The sequence below is a fragment of the Taudactylus pleione genome, unplaced genomic scaffold (assembly GCF_031769625.1).
Source record: "Taudactylus pleione unplaced genomic scaffold, aTauple2 ptg000086l, whole genome shotgun sequence".
Lineage (NCBI taxonomy): Eukaryota > Metazoa > Chordata > Amphibia > Anura > Myobatrachidae > Taudactylus > Taudactylus pleione.
In genome coordinates this window covers 21,789,971-21,810,669 of record NW_028284488.1, presented here as the reverse complement: position 1 = coordinate 21,810,669, position 20,699 = coordinate 21,789,971, and the positions used below count along the sequence as shown (strand labels likewise).

The 20,699-nt window shown below is 44.4% G+C and overlaps 1 protein-coding gene across 6 annotated transcripts in view; it reads left to right on the top strand.

The window, feature by feature from the left end:
• FRMD4A (FERM domain containing 4A) overlaps positions 1-20,699 on the top strand; it is a 481,635-nt gene that overhangs the window by 394,625 nt on the left and 66,311 nt on the right. For all 6 annotated transcript variants that reach the window (XR_015877834.1, XM_088468780.1, XM_088468779.1 and 3 more), the window contains exons 8-10: positions 1,365-1,448; positions 11,432-11,497; positions 14,049-14,106. Coding sequence is in view for 5 of the 6 variants with exons in the window: in XM_088468780.1 (XP_088324906.1) it covers positions 1,365-1,448; positions 11,432-11,497; positions 14,049-14,106 (208 nt within the window). In the remaining variant the exon portion in view is untranslated. The remainder of the gene's footprint in view (positions 1-1,364; positions 1,449-11,431; positions 11,498-14,048; positions 14,107-20,699) is intronic.

Genomic DNA, 20,699 nt, shown 5'->3' with positions numbered 1-20,699 from the left:
GGAAGCTGCGCTCCTCGAGCCGGCCCTGAGGCCATCGGCCATTCTGGCATATGATCGTGTGTAACGTACGTGCTTGCTGCACCTGCTCATCCCTGGAAAAATATGGCTACTGTGTATTTTTTTTAATTCCCTCACTTAAATGTCTTATCACTTTGCTGGGGGTCTCCTCCCTAGATCCCTTGATTAAGTCTGTTGTGTGGAGTCCTGGGAATTACATATAGTCAGGAATGATGCAGGGCATCTTCACTATTCACTCCTCTCCCCATCTCATGAGGTCTGATGTAATTCCTTTCAATCAACAGACACATGTAATGGGGCCCAAACATCAGCAATCTCAAATAAAATACTGCGTTTTTTCCCCAATTTAATGATACTCCAATTCACCAATATTCTCCCATACATTGCCAATATGTACTAGCGATCTGCAGATCATTTTCACCAAAGAACGGATCTGCCAATCGTAAAAGTCTCATCATTTTACTAGTAATGGTCTGCATATGACTGATCGGTACCATTCACTAGCAATCTACAGCCCTGATTGGTTGTCAAAATCCAACATGTTGGACATTCTGGTTCACACATATGATCACTTTTTGGTCGGAATTGATGATTGTGAACCCCATACAGTGGTGATTTTTTTTTTATTTGATTTTTTTAGACAATCCTCTGCAAAACACAGAATTGCCCCAATTGATTACTGATGTATGGGCCCCATTACATTCAGCCACTGTATCAGATCTCTCCAGCACCAAGTAATTGTACATTTACCCAAAGGTGTTCTGTAGGGGTGCTGGTTGTAAATTTCAGGACCCTGCTTAATAGAGTAAATATTGTGGACCCAGGAGAGGGAGTCCCACCAATTTTATATAATTAAGAAGGAATACATTTAAGAACAACATAATAACACAGTGGAAAATTCCTATATTGCTTGAAAAAATATAGTTTTTAAAAAGGAACTTTGTCTGTTCAGCAGTCCCAGGTATACTTTTAATGTCTGTCTGTTATGAGGTTTTTTACATATGCTTCACTAAAATTATCTTTTCAAAGAGCTACCTTCAATACAGGTGATTGGATTACATTGGTGCTGTGATGTGTCTGTCTGTTGTGCAGGAAGGTTAGACGCCGTACAGACGCTAAGAAATAACCAATCAGGATTTGGACAGCTGTACTTATTTGTTAACAGTTTCTTATGTAGCGCAGCATATTCCGCTGCGCTTTACAATTGGAAACATTAATAGAACAAAACTGGGTAATAACAGACAGATATATAGGTAGGAAGGCCCTGCTCGCAAGCTTACAATCTATAGTACTTGTCAAACATGTTCCGTTATGTATTATGACCATTACCATTTCTCTCTATTTAGTGATGAACTTACAAGAACAGATTTAAAGAAGTTGCCAGCACTTCCCACACAGGCCCTTAAGGAACATCCTTCCCTCGCTTACTGGTAATGTGACCAAGTCACTAAATAATATTTGTATGTGTTATGTTTTTATTTCTTCATATGCCACAATGTAATGACCACAAAAAGTACCATGGTTGTAGAGTTTACTTATATGCTCTATTGTGATCACTGTAATTTGTTTTAATATACACCTTGTAAATAAGTGTTTTTAATCATATAACAGACAATTAAAAAAAATTACAAAAATTTTTGTTTTTTACAAATTTTATGAAATAAAAATATATTGGTTTTTTTAAAGTATATTTAAATGTTTTAGTAAAAAAATCTTAGTGTCTGTAGGTCCCTATTGAAGTTCCTACTCCATCCATCCCCTAAAGGTGCAAAAAACTAGGTATTAATAGTTACCCCCCTCCCACCAAGTGGCAGAGGAGTGGTTCGGGGGGGGGGGGGGGGGGACTGATCATCAGCCACAGGATTTTAACTTTTTCTGCCAGGCTTCTGGGCTCCGGAATGCTCTTTGCTCAACATTCTGGGGTGAAAATTCGTCAGCCCGTTACATCACTGTCGGGGGGCCGGGCCAGCAGAAGGAAATCAGTTCAGCATTTGTGCAGAACTGATTTCCTATTGTAAATCGCGTGGACGCAGCGGGAGTGCACGGTTGCATGTCAAATTTGGCAGTGCTGCACCCCATGCAACCGTGCCAGTTAAGTGGTAATCCATACGATATATGTTTTACTTACATCATGATTAGAACACACATTTCTGCTTCTATTTAGCAATCCCTTTAGCCTCTTTTTTTTCCCATGAAAAACTCCAGTATTTGATACTGAAAGTCATGAAATAGGTTATTTTATATATTATGTACATATTCAGCAGAACTTTTTACAGAGAATATTTGTCCATTCACATCAGTCCCTGCCCCAGTGGAGCTTACAATGTCCCTACCACATGTACACACACTAGGGTGGGGAGCCAACTAACCTACCAGTATATTTTTTGATTTGTGAGAGGAAAGCGGATCACCTGGAGGAAAGCCACATAAGCACAGGGAGAATATGCAATCTCCACACAGTTAAGGCAGTTGGGAACTGAATAGAAGATATGCTGATATTGGCCTGATTCAGAGGTGGAGACTAATGCATGCGCGGCTGTGATTTACTTCAGATTGGCAGCTATGATAATATGTAAATGATAGTCTTGGTCTTCCCCTTGTGTACATGGCAAGCCGTGAGACACCCATTTTCAATGTCCGTAGACCTTGCAAATCCGCCGGTGGACTCAATCACTTCACCATCGGTGCATTATAGCGAACACCATCAACCCTTACAATGCCCTATAGCTGGCACAGTGTCACCTTCTGAACCTCCTCTAAACATGGCCTCTGCTTTTAAGAACGAAGCCACGTTCACTGACACGCCTGTGGCGCTCCAATAATATTGCCCTTCAGACAGCCTTTTTTTCGCTTTCACTTCAAGCTGCCTCCCAGTCACCTCCCAGAAACGCTCACGACTTTCCGCTGGCAGCTGAATTGATAGCGACCCCATACACTGCAACGGTCTCTGCATACACTCAGCGGTACTCTGCACCGTAGCGGTTTCAACAGGTACAGTAGCAAATAATCGCTAAGCTGCACAAACATTGACACTGCGTCCTCCTCTGAATCGGGCCCAGTGTCTTTATAGACTGCATAGTCCTAATTGAATAAAATCGGTCATCTCCCCATTAACTTTTTTTTTTTTACATATTTTCTTTCAAATATTTATTTTTGTCTTCACTGCCATGAAGATGTCACGAAAAAACCAATAGTAATTACTTATATTTGTAGAAAGACCGAAATGGTTTTCTCTCACAATGGGAGATGTATCGAGCCTTGGAGAAAGATAAAGTGTAGAACTTGCCCAAGACAACCAATCGGTTTCTAACTAGGGTTGACCATTGTCCATTGATCATTTAGCAACCATCGATAGTCAGAGGACGATGGTGAGTGATTTTAACCATCTATGGCAGGGATGGGGGACCTCTGATCCGGGGGCCATATAAGGCCCCCAGAATCATTTGGTCTGGTCCTCTGAGCTTTTTCTGCTAGCCTCATCTGGTTAGCAGGGTGCCTAGACTGGCACCCTGCAGTCAGAATCTATGCAGCAGTGCTGCCTGGAGCATCCTTAGGATGCTTCAGAAGGTTACACTGCTGCCCTTACAGCATCCTCAGAATGTGCCGGGCATTGCTGTAATCACTAGCAATTGTGGCCCCACCCACCTGTGATGTCACACAGAGGGGGCATGACCTGCACCAGGCCCGCAAATAATGTTATATATATCAAAACGGCCCTCGGCAGAAAAAAAGGTTCCCCATCCCTGATCTATGGCCATCCGCTGATGGTATAATATCGATGACTGAGCCTGATGGTGAAACACAAATGCATTTTGCAAATGCACCGGCACCATCTGCGCCTGTGCAAAACACAAACCATTTCTGTTCAATGGTTTCATCAATGACGGGGCCATCTATGGTCACCACTACTTCTAACTGTCATTCACAGACTGTGCTAGATAAATTACAGTTAGAAGCTGATTGGTTGCTTTGAGCAACTTCTCCACTTTATCTCTCTCCAAGGCTTGGTACATCTCCCCTGCAGTGTCCTATAATGTAGGATAGCACACAAATGATACTTCACACACCGACTTTTTATGTATTGCTATATTGAATAGCAATTGTGTTACTTTCAAAAGAAATAGCTGCAACAGTGCTTATTGTCTTGAATTAGGCTCTTGTTTGGGTTAATCTTGGCTCTTCAGTTCAATGAGAAGTGTCACCTGTCTCCGCTAGTATGGAACAACGTTGGCACATATGTTATGCTGCATAAAGGTGTGGAGCCTTATTATATGCAGTGTACTAGTTTGTAGCTAAGATACATTTTGCTTCTCCTGAAAATACAGCATGTGGCTTTGTTTCCTGTGTAGAGCTGCTAGCCTTGGGGCTTGTTGTGAACACAGTTGTCATTAACACAAAGTTACAATATTGAAAGCGCTATAACTTACTACTGTTACTTTGTTGATTAAATTGAAAGGTATTTACAACACTTTGGATTAATACTTTTTTGAGTTTACTTTATTCTACTTTTGTTAGCAAAGCAGCTAGACAAATCCTTATTGTTAATAACAGAGATGGTCCAATAAATTTGGCAATTCTAAAATTCGGCTGAATATCATTCCCAGTTTGCCAAATAAATCATACCCAGTGAAGAATCAAGGCCATCAAAGTACACTGAACACAAATAATCAGCAAGCATCAAAAATGTAAAATGCCTAGAGCCTTATAAAATGAGATTACAGTGCTTCTGACACTCATTGTTCTTTGGTTATAGTTGTAGAAAAGATGGACCTCATTCAGAGACGGTCGAAGCGGCCGCACGGTCGTATGGGAAAAGGGGCCGGATATGCAAATGATTCCCTCGCAAGTTGCGTCCCGAAGTTCGGATCGGTAGCTGGCCGACCAAGGGGAGGAAGCGTTCGGGAATTAAGAAAAAAAACGCCCCCTTCTCGTACGCATTGCACGTCATCTCCGGGCATATAAGGATTAATCGAGACCATCGGGAACCATCGGAACTGGTCGTAGAGCTTAAGGTTGACCATACCCTCTCTTAAGCTCTACGATCATGTCAGTGTAAAAACCTCCCATGTCACATGTGCCATGACGCTACTTTGTTAATTATGCACTCCCATAAACCGTATGCACTCCCATAAAACGCTGTTCGCATAATTAGGCACGCCTGCGTTCGGATCTCCACTCCCCCGTTTTCAAGCACCTTCCCCTGTTACCACCCACAAACGCCTCAATCTGTCACTCAAACTACCGACCTGGCTGTGTTCAAGGAGAGAGAAATTTCTGATCGTAGCGGCTAGTTTGCGCACACGCATTGCGAACTTTACGCATGCGCAGTATAGCGAACATCGCGGGTCGCTTCCGTCCAAAACATCCCTGATGCATGCACGATGCATGCGCGATTTGCAAGAGATTGCACGATAACGACATCGTTATCGTGCAATCGCTTGTTTAAATCGCTTAGTGGATACCCCCCATTAGGGATGCACTGCTATAGAGCCAATATGTAGATATATGTCTAGGGCAGTGCTATATTCTTCTGCTGCTCCTCCAGGCTCCTGGACTTGCTCCAATAGTCTGGAATGGTGCCCACATCTAAAATAAATACATTCAACTCAGGCAGGATGGCCCTACTGCCGCATTTAATGGCTTACTGTGATCGCTGGTCCTGTATATGCTGGAATTATGACACAATACACTTTGATGCTTATTAAAGCTGGTTAAGTAACTAATTCTGCCCTCTTCATGGACTGACCACACTCGCTCTAAAATCAAGCATTTGGAAACCCCCATCTAGAATTCCTGCGTTTGCCACTGCATACATAGCGTTCTAAGCTGTACTGTACATTTCTATTGTCTGATTTGCCTTTATTTACGCATCTTGCATCCAACCGAGTTAGCACCATTGACATAAAAGATTTAAATACAATACATATTGGGGTCTTTGTACCCTTATTTTCACAGTCTGTCCCCTCTCAACCCTTCCCCCTTTTATTTAGTGTTTTCAAAATTCAAAACTCAGTTATTCTGAACTTGTCACATTAATACCCAGGCAATACTTTGAGATATCAACATGTGTATTTTTTATGAAGCATTAACTGCAGCCGAAATTGTAACTTTGTTGGCTGGAATTTGGCACGGTGAATCTGTAGTGGCGCTATTCACCTGTAGAAATAACAAAATGCTAAATTTTAAACAATTTGTGAATTTTGGAGCCAGATTGCGACCGATGGGGTATAAGTGAATATTTTTGTATTTATTTGGTTTGCATTGCAATAAATTCTTAGCAGCAGCGCCAGACTGTAGTCTTCTTATAGCCTTGATAGTGGCAGGTGGTCTAGATTCAGACAAGGAATGCATACAGCTGCCAGGGACTGTTAACAGTACAGCCGTTAGGAGGAGAACAGCTGAGATCTCAGTCTAAGAATTTGTTCAATATATTTGTTTTCTTTGGGCTAGTTAAGCTTTCATGAAAGGTGACCATCTCACAATTTTGCACACTCTTCTGAAAGAGATCTCAGGGGGTTTTGATGATTCACTTTGTTTTTTTGTTGTTGTAAAGCAATGATATAGAGGGGCAATCAGTCTACTAAGTCCTGATTATAAGAGTAATCCTTGTCCTGAACAGTCTGGACTCGCAGAGCTCTACCAGTACGTTTTACACCAGAGGTAGCAACCAGTGCCCATCTAGCAGTTACTGTACTGCATGACCCACCACAGCCGGAGAGCCAGGATCTACATGTGCAATGTTTTTCATGTTGTGACATAAATTGCTGTAAATAAATTTTGGATCTGGGTATTTAAAGCATACTTGCCTACTTTTGAAAATGAGTTTCAGGGAGATCATAGTCAGCAGTAGTATGCGTCGCGCGAGTGGGTGTGTGCCATGCTCTGCCCAAAGGGCATGTCTAGATTCCCCCATGAACGTTTCTATTGCCAATCAGGTTTGTTACACACGCATACATATACCACACACACACAAAGACAGTTCCCCCACCACTGGTGTACAAAAGGATTCTGAGAAAGGAAAGGAACTAAAAAATAATATATGATATACTGATTCATTAAAATAAAAAAACCTGAAAAAACATGTATAGGTGGGAACATACCATATATGCTAATAAGCTACAAAAGAATTTGAAATCAACCATATTCTATCAAACTTAGGAGAAACTTTAGGAAACCTGATTCAAAGAAATAGCTTTTACAGCATGCTTTATATGACACCAGAGCCGGATTTGCACTTCATGGGGCCCTAGGCAAGTTACTGGTCTGGGGCCCCCCCACCCGTCCCTACAAGAAAAAATAAATAAAAAAAGTACATAAACTAAAGATTTTCTGCGAGGAATAAAGCATTTTTTTAATTTATTTTAATTTGCTGTAAGAACAGGTATTGTGGCCATACAAGTACGACCATAATACTTGTCCTGTTAATAAGGGGAAGCTCCACTGGCGAAAACTGGCATATTTTACTCCCGTCAGGGATTTCGACAGTGACAGCAGCATTACAGAGAAAAACATTTTTAAAACAGAAGATTGTGCTTACTTGTCATTCTCAGGTTTACTGAAAGTGACGGAGTCCTGATGGTGGACAATCAGAAGCAGCGAGGAGAAACCTGAGAGTGGCAGGTAAACACAATCTTCTGTTTTAAATATTTTTTTTCTCTAGAATGCTGCTGTCGCTGGTGAAAAACCCTGATGGCAGTAAAATATGGCAGTTTTCACCAGCAACAGCAGCATTAAAGAGAAAAAAAATAATTTAAAACAGAAGATTGTGCTTACCTGCCACTCTCAGGGTTCTCCTCGCTGCTTCTGATCATCCACCATCAGGACTCCATCACCTTCAGTAGAAAAGGAGGTGGAAGGTAAGGGGCGAAGGAGGAACAAGTAAAAGAAGAAAGCGGGTGGCGAAAGGAAGGAACAGGGTAAGAGGAACAGTGGATTGTGAGGGGCACAATGGAAAGGTGGGTGGTGGAAGAAGATAGAATTAGGTGGGGGGACAGATATAAAAGGAGTAATGGAAGACACAGGCAAATGAAGGAGGAAAACACAGACCAGACACACACAAAAATTATACAGAGATACACTGGGGCAGGATGCACTAACATCAGAAATGCGGTCAAACTGCATTTTCGGCGGTCTGACCCCATTTCTTATATTCATTAAGCCCCGGAATACGATACATTCCAGGGCTTTGATGCAGCGGGCAATGCCATCTTCAAGTGCCCAATGGGCTTCTAATCTTGACTGCCCCAGCGGGAGGGATCCAATCGGATACCTCCCAGCAACTCCCTCCACCCCCCCTGCAGCACGTGTCATCCTGCGCAAGCGCAGATAGATGCTAGAGGGACTTCATTCACAAAGGTCGGCTCTTACCGAGAAAGTTGTCCTTTGCGTTTTCGTTTTCCTTCACGCATACTGGCGTAACCAACACCAGCATGCATGCATGCAAAGAGTGGCGGGATGCATCGTATCCCGAATGCAATGCGTTATGCATCCCCACCCTTGGAGACATACACACCTGTGACTGGGGGGAGCACATGGAGACATACACACTGCTGGTGGGGGGGGGGATAAGGAGACATACACACTGCTGGTGGGGGAGCAGGGAGATATGGAGACATACACACTGCTGGTAGGGTTAGGACATGGAGACATACACATTGCTGGTGGGGGGGGACATGGAGACATACACTGCTGGTGGGGGTGGGGACATGGAGACATACACACTGCTGGTGGGGGTAGGGGAACATGGAGACATAAACACTGCTGGTGGGGGGAGGGGGACATGGAGACATACACACTGCTGGTGGGGGGAGGGGGACATGGAGACATACACACTGCAAGTGGGGGGAGGACATGGAGATATACACACTGCAAGTGGGGGGAGGGGGACATGGAGACATACACACTGCTGTGGGGGGGAGGGAGACATGGAGACACACACACATTTTACAGGGAGAGGGGGACATGGAGACATACACACTGTTGGTGGGGTGGAGGGGGACATGGAGACATACCCACTGCTGTGGGGGGAGGGAGACATGGAGACACACACACATATGACTGGGAGAGGGAGACAGCCATATACTGTAATGTGAAGGAAAGAGAGCCAGGCAGGGGCAGAGGTGCTGAGACAGAAAGGACAGAGGGGAGAAGGAGCAAAGCACAGTGTAATTACACTTACTTTAGTGTGCGTGTGGCCAGTTGTGGGTCTTCAATGGAGGGGTCCCGTCATTTTCCACTATCCCTCCGTGCTGGAGGCGGAGTATAGGTGATGGGCACAATGCATCACTGTGCCCGCCCCCAACTCTCCATCAGCACTGATGGCTACGCCCACATCCGCCCCCTGCTTGAAAGCACCAATGTCAGCCAACGTGCTGAAGGGGGCAATTCCCTCCCGCACACCCCTCCACCCAGATTCTGTACAGCAGCCTTGCTGTGCCTGCAGACTGGTGGAAACGATCATTGTTAATTTGGAAAAAAACAACTTTTTTTTTAACATATTTCACTGGCAGAGAGAGGCGGGCCTATTGGGCCCTAGGCAGGCGCCTATACTGCCTTGTGGTAAATTCTGCCCTATATGACACCAATAAATCATGTCACAAGTCATGTATGTTCCAAGAGCAGCCTTCATTTGTGAAATACAGAGTGTCATACCTAACCTAACAGGTCCCATGAATGGATATCAGATTATCAGTATGCTGAGTATCTTTCTGCCTCCCACAGTAGGTACAAGCACCAATGTAATAGGCATTCCCTCCTGCTGTGAAGCAGACTATAAGGGAGTTTCACTGAACAAGCAGGGCATATGAGCAAGTGGTGCTGGACCTGTGCTATTTATACAGGACAAGGAAGTAAGTAACCCTGCTGCTGTATACATTGTAACTGATCACCACCCGTCCCCATGACTGCACGATAAGTACCAGGAGGAAGTCACCTCTCCTTAGACTCGGAATGCTGCAGAGCTTGGTCTCTTCCAGATACTGAAAGCCATGGGCAGGCAGTTGAAGTTCCCTGGTGGGCAGAGCAGCTGATTACACGGAGTAGTGCTCACACGGGAGGCAACAGCAGCACCCAGGGGGCAGGTCATTGTGCTACACTGCTGCTGAAAGGCTGTATATTGCCTTGTTCTCATTGGTCTGTTAATCCGGGGGATTTTTTTTTAAATTTTCCGAAGCAGTGGGAGACTCTACTGGGAACCGGGAGTTTCCTGCAGGATTCGGGAGGGTAGGCAACTATGATTTAAAGATGTGATGGAAAAGATGTACAGGCTATGTATAAAGTCACAGTTCCGCTATTTTACATTTATTTCCTAATATCTCTAGGTTCTCTCTGCTTTTGTCATATAACCAGGACTAAATCAGAGTTTGTACAAACGTTGTAGCAGAAAAAGCTAAAGCCTCCAAAAATATAGCCTATTGTGCCTATTGAGATATTATAAGAACAATCCAAAGATGAGCAAAGGAGGTTCTGTCAGATCATCTTATTCAGCTTGTACATAGGGTCAATAAGAGGATCATTAGAGCTGTAGAATATGACCATTAAGCAATGGGATGCCTAAATATTTTTATATTTCTAGTGAGGTTGTGTTGGGATTTAGGGTCTGACTCAGAATTGTACCCAATGGTTTGCGAACAACTCCGATGTTAGGCTGTGTCCTGTGCACGTGTAGATCTCCTTCTGCGAGCTCACAGTGCCCAGACACCGCAGCCTGTCAATCAGACGTGTGGAGCAGCGTCAGGTAGCATCCCAGAAAACGGGCCTGACATGTGTGGCGTCCTTGTATGCAGCTTTACTGACTTCACCTGTGTGAAAACACCAGCCATCCCGAGTCACCTGAAGGCTACTCAGTTGCAGAGGGATCCGATGGCTGCTTCCTCGGACACGGGTGCAGATCACAGAAGCCGGCAGGAGGCGTCTATTGGTACAAGACACCTCCTGCCACAGTAGCATATTATTGCACGGTAGCTGCGCCCAAATATTCCATAATTTCACCGTACCCCAACCCCCTTGCCTCTCCAAGTGGCAGAAAATGAAGCGTTCACTGTCCAGACTGCATAGCACTCAGGAAATCCTTCTGAGTCTCTGTAACAGTCATTATTACTACAGTATCTGGCAAGATAATCATTTACATTTTGCAGTAGGATTGTTATAGTATAATGACTGCTACGTCTTCTATATTTGGTGACCTTTGTAATACATGCTTATAACACTGTGTTTACAAAAATAGACTAATTCTTATATATGTAATTTATATGTCATAAATGCATTTGTGTTGCAATGGAAGGGACATTTTATTTCTTTACCGCCTTCCATACCTTCCAAAGACAGCCTATTGTGCATGAAATGGATTCTGTGATGATAAACATGTATAGAAATATAGTAAAACAATGAATCTGTACTTATTATTCTTTTCTAGTGAGGATAGAGTTATAGAACATTACAAGAAACTGAATGGACAAACGAGAGGACAAGCTATTGTAAAGTAAGTTTATGTTGATAATGATATCAGTTGGATAGCAACCGCCCATTGCATTGTTACAGTATATGGTCCAGTAGCAGGGATGTGGTATAAGTGATCGACAGGTAATAGGTCGACAATGTATAGGTCAACAGGCAAATAGGTCAACGGGTACAAAAGGTCAACTGTTCAAGAGTCGACATGGGGAAATTGTCGACACATGCGTTTTTATTTTAAGCCTAACCCTCCCCCTGGTGCCTAACTCCGACCCCTCCCCCGGTGCCTAACCCTAACCATTCCCTCCAGCAGCATAACCCTAACCTTAAAAATACTGGGGGGAAAATGTTGACCGTGGTTCTGTCAACCATTGTTGTGTCAACCATTTTATCCTGTCGACCTTTTGTCAGTCAAACTTTTGTACCTGATGACCTTTTGTCGCTGAAGACATATTGTATGACGACCATTTGGTATCGACCTAGTCATTATAGATCTTTTTACTGTCAACCTGTCATCCGGATACCCAGTAGCAAATGACACCAGAACTAAGAAGAAGATTTGTGCCTTATCCGGCCTTCTAGTTCACACTGCAGGAGCCCTGTTGGAGAATACATTGTCTCCATAAACTGTGAACCCCACTATGCCCTCATCTGTTTTGGTCTCTAGACTTGAAGGAAATCAGCAAGGGCATAAACCACAGCACTGCAGGAATCTCCTGGGAGGAAACCTGTACAGATGTTATTGCAGCCACATAGTTAGGGAAGTATGCAAGGTCTAAATACTATTATATATATATATATATATATATATATATATATATATATGTATAATATACTATCAAATATTATACCACATTCATGAAAAAGTGTGAAAATCTAAATAAATATGAGAAGAATACTGTAATCCACTTTACTGGGCCCTGATTCGCTACTGATCGCAACTGCAACAGAGTACGCAGATCAGTCGATGGTGCATACCGCGCATGCACCACAGTGCGCGTGTGTGAGTAGGCATTGCGAACGCACTGTGATCACCTACGCAATTACAAAGTCATCGCAGATCAAGGGTCGTGACGCCAGCGTTTGGGGGTGGTGACAGGGGAGTGGTCAGAGAAACACAGGTGTGCCTGTCCGTTGAACACCATTGCATGGATGTGCATAAATTAGCCACTGCGACGGCATACACAGCTTCAGTACTTACTGCATGCGACGAGGTTAGCAATTTCTGAGTAAGGTCACACCTGTTGTGATTGTGTGTGAGGAGCCGATGTTAGTTGATGTTCCCGATGTATACGCAGGACTGCAAGGTATTGAGTATGTGTGAAAGTGGTAATGGGTGTGTCCTTGCTGGTGTAGTGGGTGTCTCTATGCTGGCTTTGCGATTGCAAACATTAGCATATTTTCGCAGCAGGTCTGCGTGCGTAATCGCAGCTGCGATCACAATAGTGATCCATAGTGAATCAGGCCCACTGTTATCTTTCAAATGGAAGGGTGTAGGAAGGAGTACAGTTTGTTTGCACCCCTATTTCTTAGTGAGAATAATTTTACCTGCTGCTCTCCCCCAACACAGTCTTGAGGGCAGTGGCGTATAAGCAATAAAAGTGGAGTTAAAGGTGGGGTCATACTAAAGTAAGAGTTCACATTATGTCATTATGTAACATTCATAGTGATATCATCTCTTAAGGCAAATGTCTGACTCAGGAGATGTCTCTTTTGACCCCAGTGCATATAACTTTTGTTAAACACATTGAGTGTTTCCTGTTATGTGAATTGAATTGAAGGAAGCTTTATGAAAACAGGGCCTGATTCAGAGCCGGACGCTCTGAAAGAGCGCTCGCCCTGAATCAGGGCGTTTTTTTTTTTTTTTTGTGCGGACTCCTGACCGCTCAGCTATTGCGAGCGGCCAGGTGATGGTTGCGATGGTCTCGACCATCGGGGCTTTGTGACGAGACCCTTGTGGTACGGTCTCGCTCCCGCAAGCCCCAGTGAGCTTTCGGCTCTATTAGGGCCGGAAGCTCACCCACTGACAGCACTCGTGATGTCAGTGGGGCCGCCCCCAAACGGCAGGGGTTCCTTCGGGAACGCCTCCGTTTGGCCAGCCAGCCCCTCTGCCTGCCTCCAAAACGGGGCAAGCTGTCAATCAAGATCGACAGCTGCCCCGATTTAGTGCGAGACACATAGCGGCGGAGCACCAGTCGCTAGATGTGTCTCGCGCATGCACACGTCGGAGCCGGCTTCGGCATGCGCAGTGGCCAAACATCGACCCGCTCGCGAGCGCATAGCGATTGCGAGCGGTTCTGAATCAGGCCCACAGTCCAAATCAGCTGCAAAATCTCTATAGTGGATATGGATCAATTGAATCCGTTCAGTCCTTTACCCATGTTCATGCTTTGTTACTTGCTAAAACAGAAGTACAACATACTAATTTAAAGCCAGTGTGTAGTGTATCAGGCCTTAAAGAGACATCGGTTGTATTCATAATACACTATAAAATAAAAGTCAAGTTTATATATTGCTTTAATTATGCTGTATCTTTAACATTTAGCATGAGATTTATAAGTGTATATTTTGTCTTCCAGTTATATGAGTATTGTAGAATCCCTTCCCACGTATGGAGTGCATTATTATGCGGTTAAGGTAAGCCTCACGCTTGGAGACCAGTTCTGTTATATAAACTTTGTCCAGTGCAATAACTCAACTTCTATAGGCCCAAAGCTAATGTGTTCATAGCATCACCAACCCCACATACTGTTGCATATGCAGTATCACAATTCTCCCTCAACAAAAAAAAATTACTGAACAATGCAATTTATTGTGATAAATATATACAAAATTAAGAACCATTGGTTTCATTATCTACAGAATAAGGGAGAAAGTGTGTGTGCCTGTCTATCAGTTTGTCATTTATGCACATCCAGAGTCTTGTACCTAGCTCCACCAAAGTTTGCATGGTGGTTTAGTTTGACCAGGATTAGGTTTTTGCTTAGGTTTGAACTTCGTCAGTGCCACACACTGTCATGCAATCCCATAAAACCGGGATACTCTTAAATTGCACAGGTTCTGGGACTGATGAGCTGGCTTTATACACACACTGTCACACTCTTATCTCTTCCAAAGTGCTGTGTTATATCACTTATCCAACAGCCGCATACATGATATAAGGAGTTAATCAGCTCGCTGTGTTTACATGATCAACTTTGATATTAAACAGTTTGCATTATTATCATTTCACTCACTGTCTTATCTTATGGCAGCTGCCCCACAGGTCTTAGCAGAGTGTCTGGCAGGCTCATGAGCAGCTCAGCACTCTATATGCTGTGTGCCACAGTCTGAATGTATAATCAGTCCACAATCTTGAACCTTAGCATACGGAGATTACAAACAGCAGGGGAGATTGATCGAAGAGACACAGTGCTACTGGCAAGCCACCTTCTGTCCGGGAACAGGATTCCCACCGTTATGGCAGCCCTTCTAGACTTGTTCTTTAATGTTGGTCTGCAGAGTGATTTTAGGGGGTGATTCAGCTGCGGACGCAGTGACAGGAATCACGTAGATTCCAGATTATCGTAATTATGTGCATGAGCCTGACCCGTACTGCACATGTGCAGCCCCAATCAGTAATTCATGCAGAAGGCGTGACGTCTCCTGCTGCATTACCATATTACAGCTATCGCATATGCTAACATGTTAGCAGCTGCGATAGCATATCCGTCTGCAGCTGAATCACCCCTCTGTTCTGCAATGATTTCTAAAACTCAAGTTATTTTGGAAGCTATACGGATTTCTGTTCTGTAAATCAGTCTGCTCCTGATATACCCCATTCCAAACGGTATGAGTATATGCTTGCCGGCACTGTCATATACTACTATTTTGTATAGTTATCCAGGTTATAGGCGAGGACAGTGCAAAAAAAAATATGAGGGCTGCAGGAGTACTTCAGGGTCCAGTCTTCAACCCAGACAACACCGGGTACCCCAGCTAGTTCATTATAAAGGGTGTTTGGGAATGAATTTGAAGCATGAGTTTAAAAGGCCATATCTGTTACAGATGTTTATTCTTATTTCTGCAACCTCCGCTACTGACAATGGGTCTGATTCAAAGACTGAATTGCAGAGCCGCACAGAAGCAGCTTGTGGGGGGTCGGTCTGCGAGCGTAAAGAAATGTACATTCATCATTGGATGAACGTACATCTCTGAATCAGTCCCAATGTCCCATGCCATGACTCTGTATTTCCAAAGAAACTGACATGTTTCAAATCTGAACAGTGTCAAGTTTGAGTTATACTGCTTACTGATGTCACTAGTTCCTAGGGCGCTGATTGGATGAATATGGGTTGAGCTCACAATGTGATTGTCTACACTCTATAAAGATCACACATACATTTTAATGTCTCCTACTGTCTTAGCTCTGATATACGAGCTCTTAGCGCTGATATACTGATGTAATGCCAAATGTGACAGTCCAAATAAATTAGAGGCTAACATTGTCCTTGTAGCTGGAAAGAGAGAAATATAGTTTACATATAACATTTTCCCTCGTTGTTTAGTCTGGTCATTTCAAGGCACAAATTACAGGACTCCAGCATATGGATATGCCGATGACCTTTGGTCTCTACATCCTCATCCATTATATTTTCTCACTCCCTATACTTCAGACCAAATGTCTCGTCTTAGAGCTCAGAAGAAATATGTTGTTGAATTATTGATAAGAAAATAGTTGAATCCCTTACATTAGTCATTAGTAGCATGTCATGGTGTGAGTAATGTATTTCATCACCCGACAGGGTCTCCATAAAGTGCTGTTCTCTTCATGCTGATAAGGTCTTCCATTAGATTACTGTGCAGCACACAGAACATCTACTTTATGTTTGGTTAATAAGTCTTTTTCTTCACAATGTTTATAATGGGCTTCATAATGATTTCTTATTGGTGTGACTGGAGAGAATAGAGTAGTGATTAATGTTAGGACTAGATCACGTAGAGACACATAGCAATATTTGTACTGATAGCTGTCATCTCATGAAATGTGTTCCTGCATGTTCCTCCATGTTTGCTACCCTAGTGCAATGTGTTGAAAGATAAAATAAAATTGTTTCTTTGTTGCTCTATCAACATTGCCTTTTAATTCCTACTGGGTAAATGAAGCCCCCAGGACAAAGCAGCACAAAGCTTCATATAGCTACTGTAGTTTGATATCAGTTTAACACAGGTTTGACACAGTTGCTTTATAAATGTCAGTAGTCAGTCATTTCAAAACTGTTATTCCAAGCCACATGAAAAAGTAATGTAGTAGGTTTCAAACATTGCTGCTGTGTACATTTCTTGGAGTGACGCATGATTTTTCTAAATGATAAATATCAGACGACACTCCAGGAATATAGTCTCCCCACATCAATGTTTCAAGAACTATTAGATCTCTTTTTTCTCATTGCTTGGAATAAGAATTTTGAAATAACTGACTGACAAGCAGGACTGGTGCAAGGCTTCCCTGCGCTCTAGGCAATATTTCACCAGTCGCCCCTGCTCCCTCCATTCATAATATGCCACACATCAGTGTCCACAGTTTATAATATGCCGCACAGTAGTAATATACTATATACTGTAGAATATGCCACACAGCAGAGCGCCAAATTCATAATATGCCACTCAGCTGTGCCACAAATTCATTATATACCACTCAGCCATGAGTAATGCCATACAGTGCCCCCATTACTTGTGCCACACAAGCAGGGCCGGTTCTCCCGTTACGCATGGTACGCAGCTGCGTAAGGCACCACGTAGTGAAGGGCGCCTCAGCTGCGTACCATGTGGGTCGCGGTGCAGACTGTGTCTCTGTGACACAGCTGCACCGCGTGTGTAGCGCTGACCGGATGGAGTTCACACCCATGTGCAGCCCGCACCCCCCTCATGACGCCACTACATACAGCTGTGTCCCAAATACATTATGCCACACATCAGTGCCCCAATACATATTTTTTCTAAACATCTGTGCCCCAATATATTATTCAAAAGGAATTGGGTTCACACTAGGGTCGGCATAAGTAGGAAAATAATTGCAGAGTATATTAATAGACCAATATACACCCTTGTCACATGCAAATAAATGCTGTACCATACACTATTGGTGGTGCTCCCAGAAGTCTTGTAGACATGAACTACATAGACTAGATGAGGCAGAAAAGCAAAAAAAACTCTTTCTAGGGCACTCTGACAATAATATCAATAAACAATGAATAAAAAATTACTTTTAAAATTATGACTTAAGACCCTTGTGGTTTGCAAAGAGGGTGATGTATGCACAGTCCTGGGGGGGAAATAGAGAGGACGCCTCTGCTGTTTGTACTAAAAACGAAAAGGACCTGTTACACTTTGTGCATTGCAGGACTTGGAGTAAATTTACTAAGAATCGTGTCTTATCGACATTGCCTGATTAGAAACTCTATTTGCATCGCCGAAACTGTTGATTTTAGGCTGCTGAAACTCACATATTTACCAAGAATCGTGATTAGCTGAGATCGTGTTTTCCGATGGTGTATGTGATCGAGATTTCTCACCCGAGTTCCCGATGTCTGACTGCAGCCAAACTCTCCAGAACAAGCAGCCAGCACATGTCACTGAGATATGTGCAGGCTGCTTGTGTTTTTAAACACACCTGTAGTTCCACTGTAAAAAACAATTGTATTCATATATTCTTTGCACTATTACCCCTGCACTGGCCAGGGGTGCAGGGAAGAGCCCCGGGCTTCAGCTTAAGCCTGGGGTGATCGGGAGAGGAGATGTTAATGCTTTGGCCTGGGGTGACCCGATGAAAGGGTCCCCTGGCTGTGACATTACACCAGGCTAGAATTGAGTCTGGTGCTGATTTTAAAAATAGGGGGTACCCCTATAAATTTATTCCCCCTATTTTTAAAACCAGGACTGGCTTTGGGAAACCAGTGCTGGTTCATAAAATACTCATTTATTAAGAACCAGGATTGTCTCAGGAGCCCGGGGCTGGTTTAGGTTGTTTTTTTGGGGGGGGGTCCCTACGTAATTTTTTTTTTTTTTTTTTTTACATTAACCATTTTATAATTACTTATTACAGGCAGAAACATACACAGATCACACTGATCTGTGTATGTTTCTGCAAAACTCGTAGTTCAGGGCAGGGGCTGGCTGGCAACTTTTAGCCTGGGGGGCAAATGCATGCAGGCGGCCCTGGCAGAGGAGTAGCGTGTAGCCAGGGTGCCCGAAGAACGTGCGTGCTAAGGCACCACCCCCCCCTCAAGTGTTTCAGGGAGGAGGCGGGTCCATATGGGATTAATGTAAGGTAAAAATATAGATATGGGGCAGCCCCCTGTCTTAGTGTCCATATGCAGTGCCCCCGTGTGCCACAGGAGAGAACACCCTTATGCAGGCCTCCAGTAGTGCCCCCAGTAGTGATCCCCCTCTATGCAGTGCCCCCAGTAGTAAGCACCTTATATAGTGCCCCCAGTAGTGGTCCCCCCTGTGCAGTTCCCCTTATATAGTGCCCCCAATAGCAGTCCACCCCCCATGCAGTGCCCCCAATAGTGGTAACCCTTATGCAATGCCCCTTAAATAGTGGCCCCAGTTGTAGTCTCCCCCCTATGCAGTACCCCCAGTATTGCCCTTTATATAGAGCCCCCAGCAGTGGTCTCTCGATGCAGTGCCCCCAGTGGTAGTCCCCTCCCCCTATGTAGTGCCCCTAGTAGCAGTACCCTCCCCCCTATGCAGTGCCCCTAGTAGTAGTCCCCTCCCCTTGTAGTGCCCCTAGTAGTAGTCCCCTCCCCTTGTAGTGCCCCCAGTAGTAGTAGTCCCCCCCTTGTAGTGCCCCCAGTAGTAGTAGTCCCCCTTGTAGTGCCCCCAGTAGTAGTAGTCCCCCCTTTGTAGTGCCCCCAGTAGTAGTCCCCCCCCTTTGTAGTGCCCCCAGTAGTAGTAGTCCCCCCCCTTTGTAGTGCCCCCAGTAGTAGTAGTGCCCCCAGTAGTAGCCCCCCTTGTAGTGCCCCCAGTAGTAGTAGTCCCCCCCCCTTTGTAGTGCCCCCAGTAGTAGTAATTCCCCCCCCTTTGTAGTGCCCCCAGTAGTTACCCCCCCCCTGTACTGCCCCCAGTAGTAGTAGTCCCCCCCCTTGCAGTGCCCCCAGTAGTAATAGTCCCCCCCCCTTGTAGTGCCCCCAGTAGTAATCCACCCCCCTGGTAGTGCCCCCATAGTAATCCCCCCCTGGTAGTTCCCCCAGTAGTCGTCCCCCCCCCCCCCCCCAGTAGAGAGAGACTTAATAAAAAAATAAAAAAAACACTTACCTGAAACTCCCGCTCCTGGTCCCGACGCTTCTACCTGCTCCTCCGGCCGCTTTGCATTATGGGAGAGACGTCTCCCATTACCACTGCGGGAGCCGGAAGATGGCTGACAGACTCTCAGCGGCTGCTGATTACAGCAAACACACAGCTGCCGGCTGCGGCGGCTGTGTGTTTGTGCTGTGTAGCACTCACCGAACTCTGTCTGGTCAGCGATACACACGCGGTGCAGTCTGTGTCACAGTGACACAGACTGCCCGCGACCCGCATGACGCTGCAGCCCGGGGGGCACATGGCACCCTGCCCCCCGGCCCAGCCCGCCACTGGTTCAGGGGTAGTCTATTTTAAACTTCTATTTAGGTCCGAGTTTGCTGAAATTACACCCATGATTCTAATCCCGATTCTTGGTAAATTCCCATGTTGTATTGTTTCCATGAAAAGTACTTGTGCGTTTGGCCGATCTCTCCCGGGTTTTCCTTTAGTAAATTTCCGAGTTGCGGAAAATGGTTAAACTCACCCGAGATTGCAATCTCGACCAAACACGATTCATAGTAAATTTTTGGTATCCATCTTTTCCAAATGAGAAAGCATCTGAAGAATTAGGGTTATGTGTAAAGTTAATATATGTTAGAGTTAATATTCCCAGTTAGACCATTAGTAACTGAATAAATATACAGTATCTTGCTTGAATAGCATATGTTGCCCCATGCAATAAGTCCAAACATAAGTGCAATAAGTACCTCCGTATACTGTATGTCAGCACCCATTCACACCCCACCACACACACACCCCACCACACACACACACTCACCACACTCACCCTACCAGCACTGATTGAAAACTTCCACACACGCACTCCCCTTGCCAGCACTATTTAATCCCCCCCCCCACACACACAAACACACACATTTTCCTCAACAAAAAGGCATAACAGACAC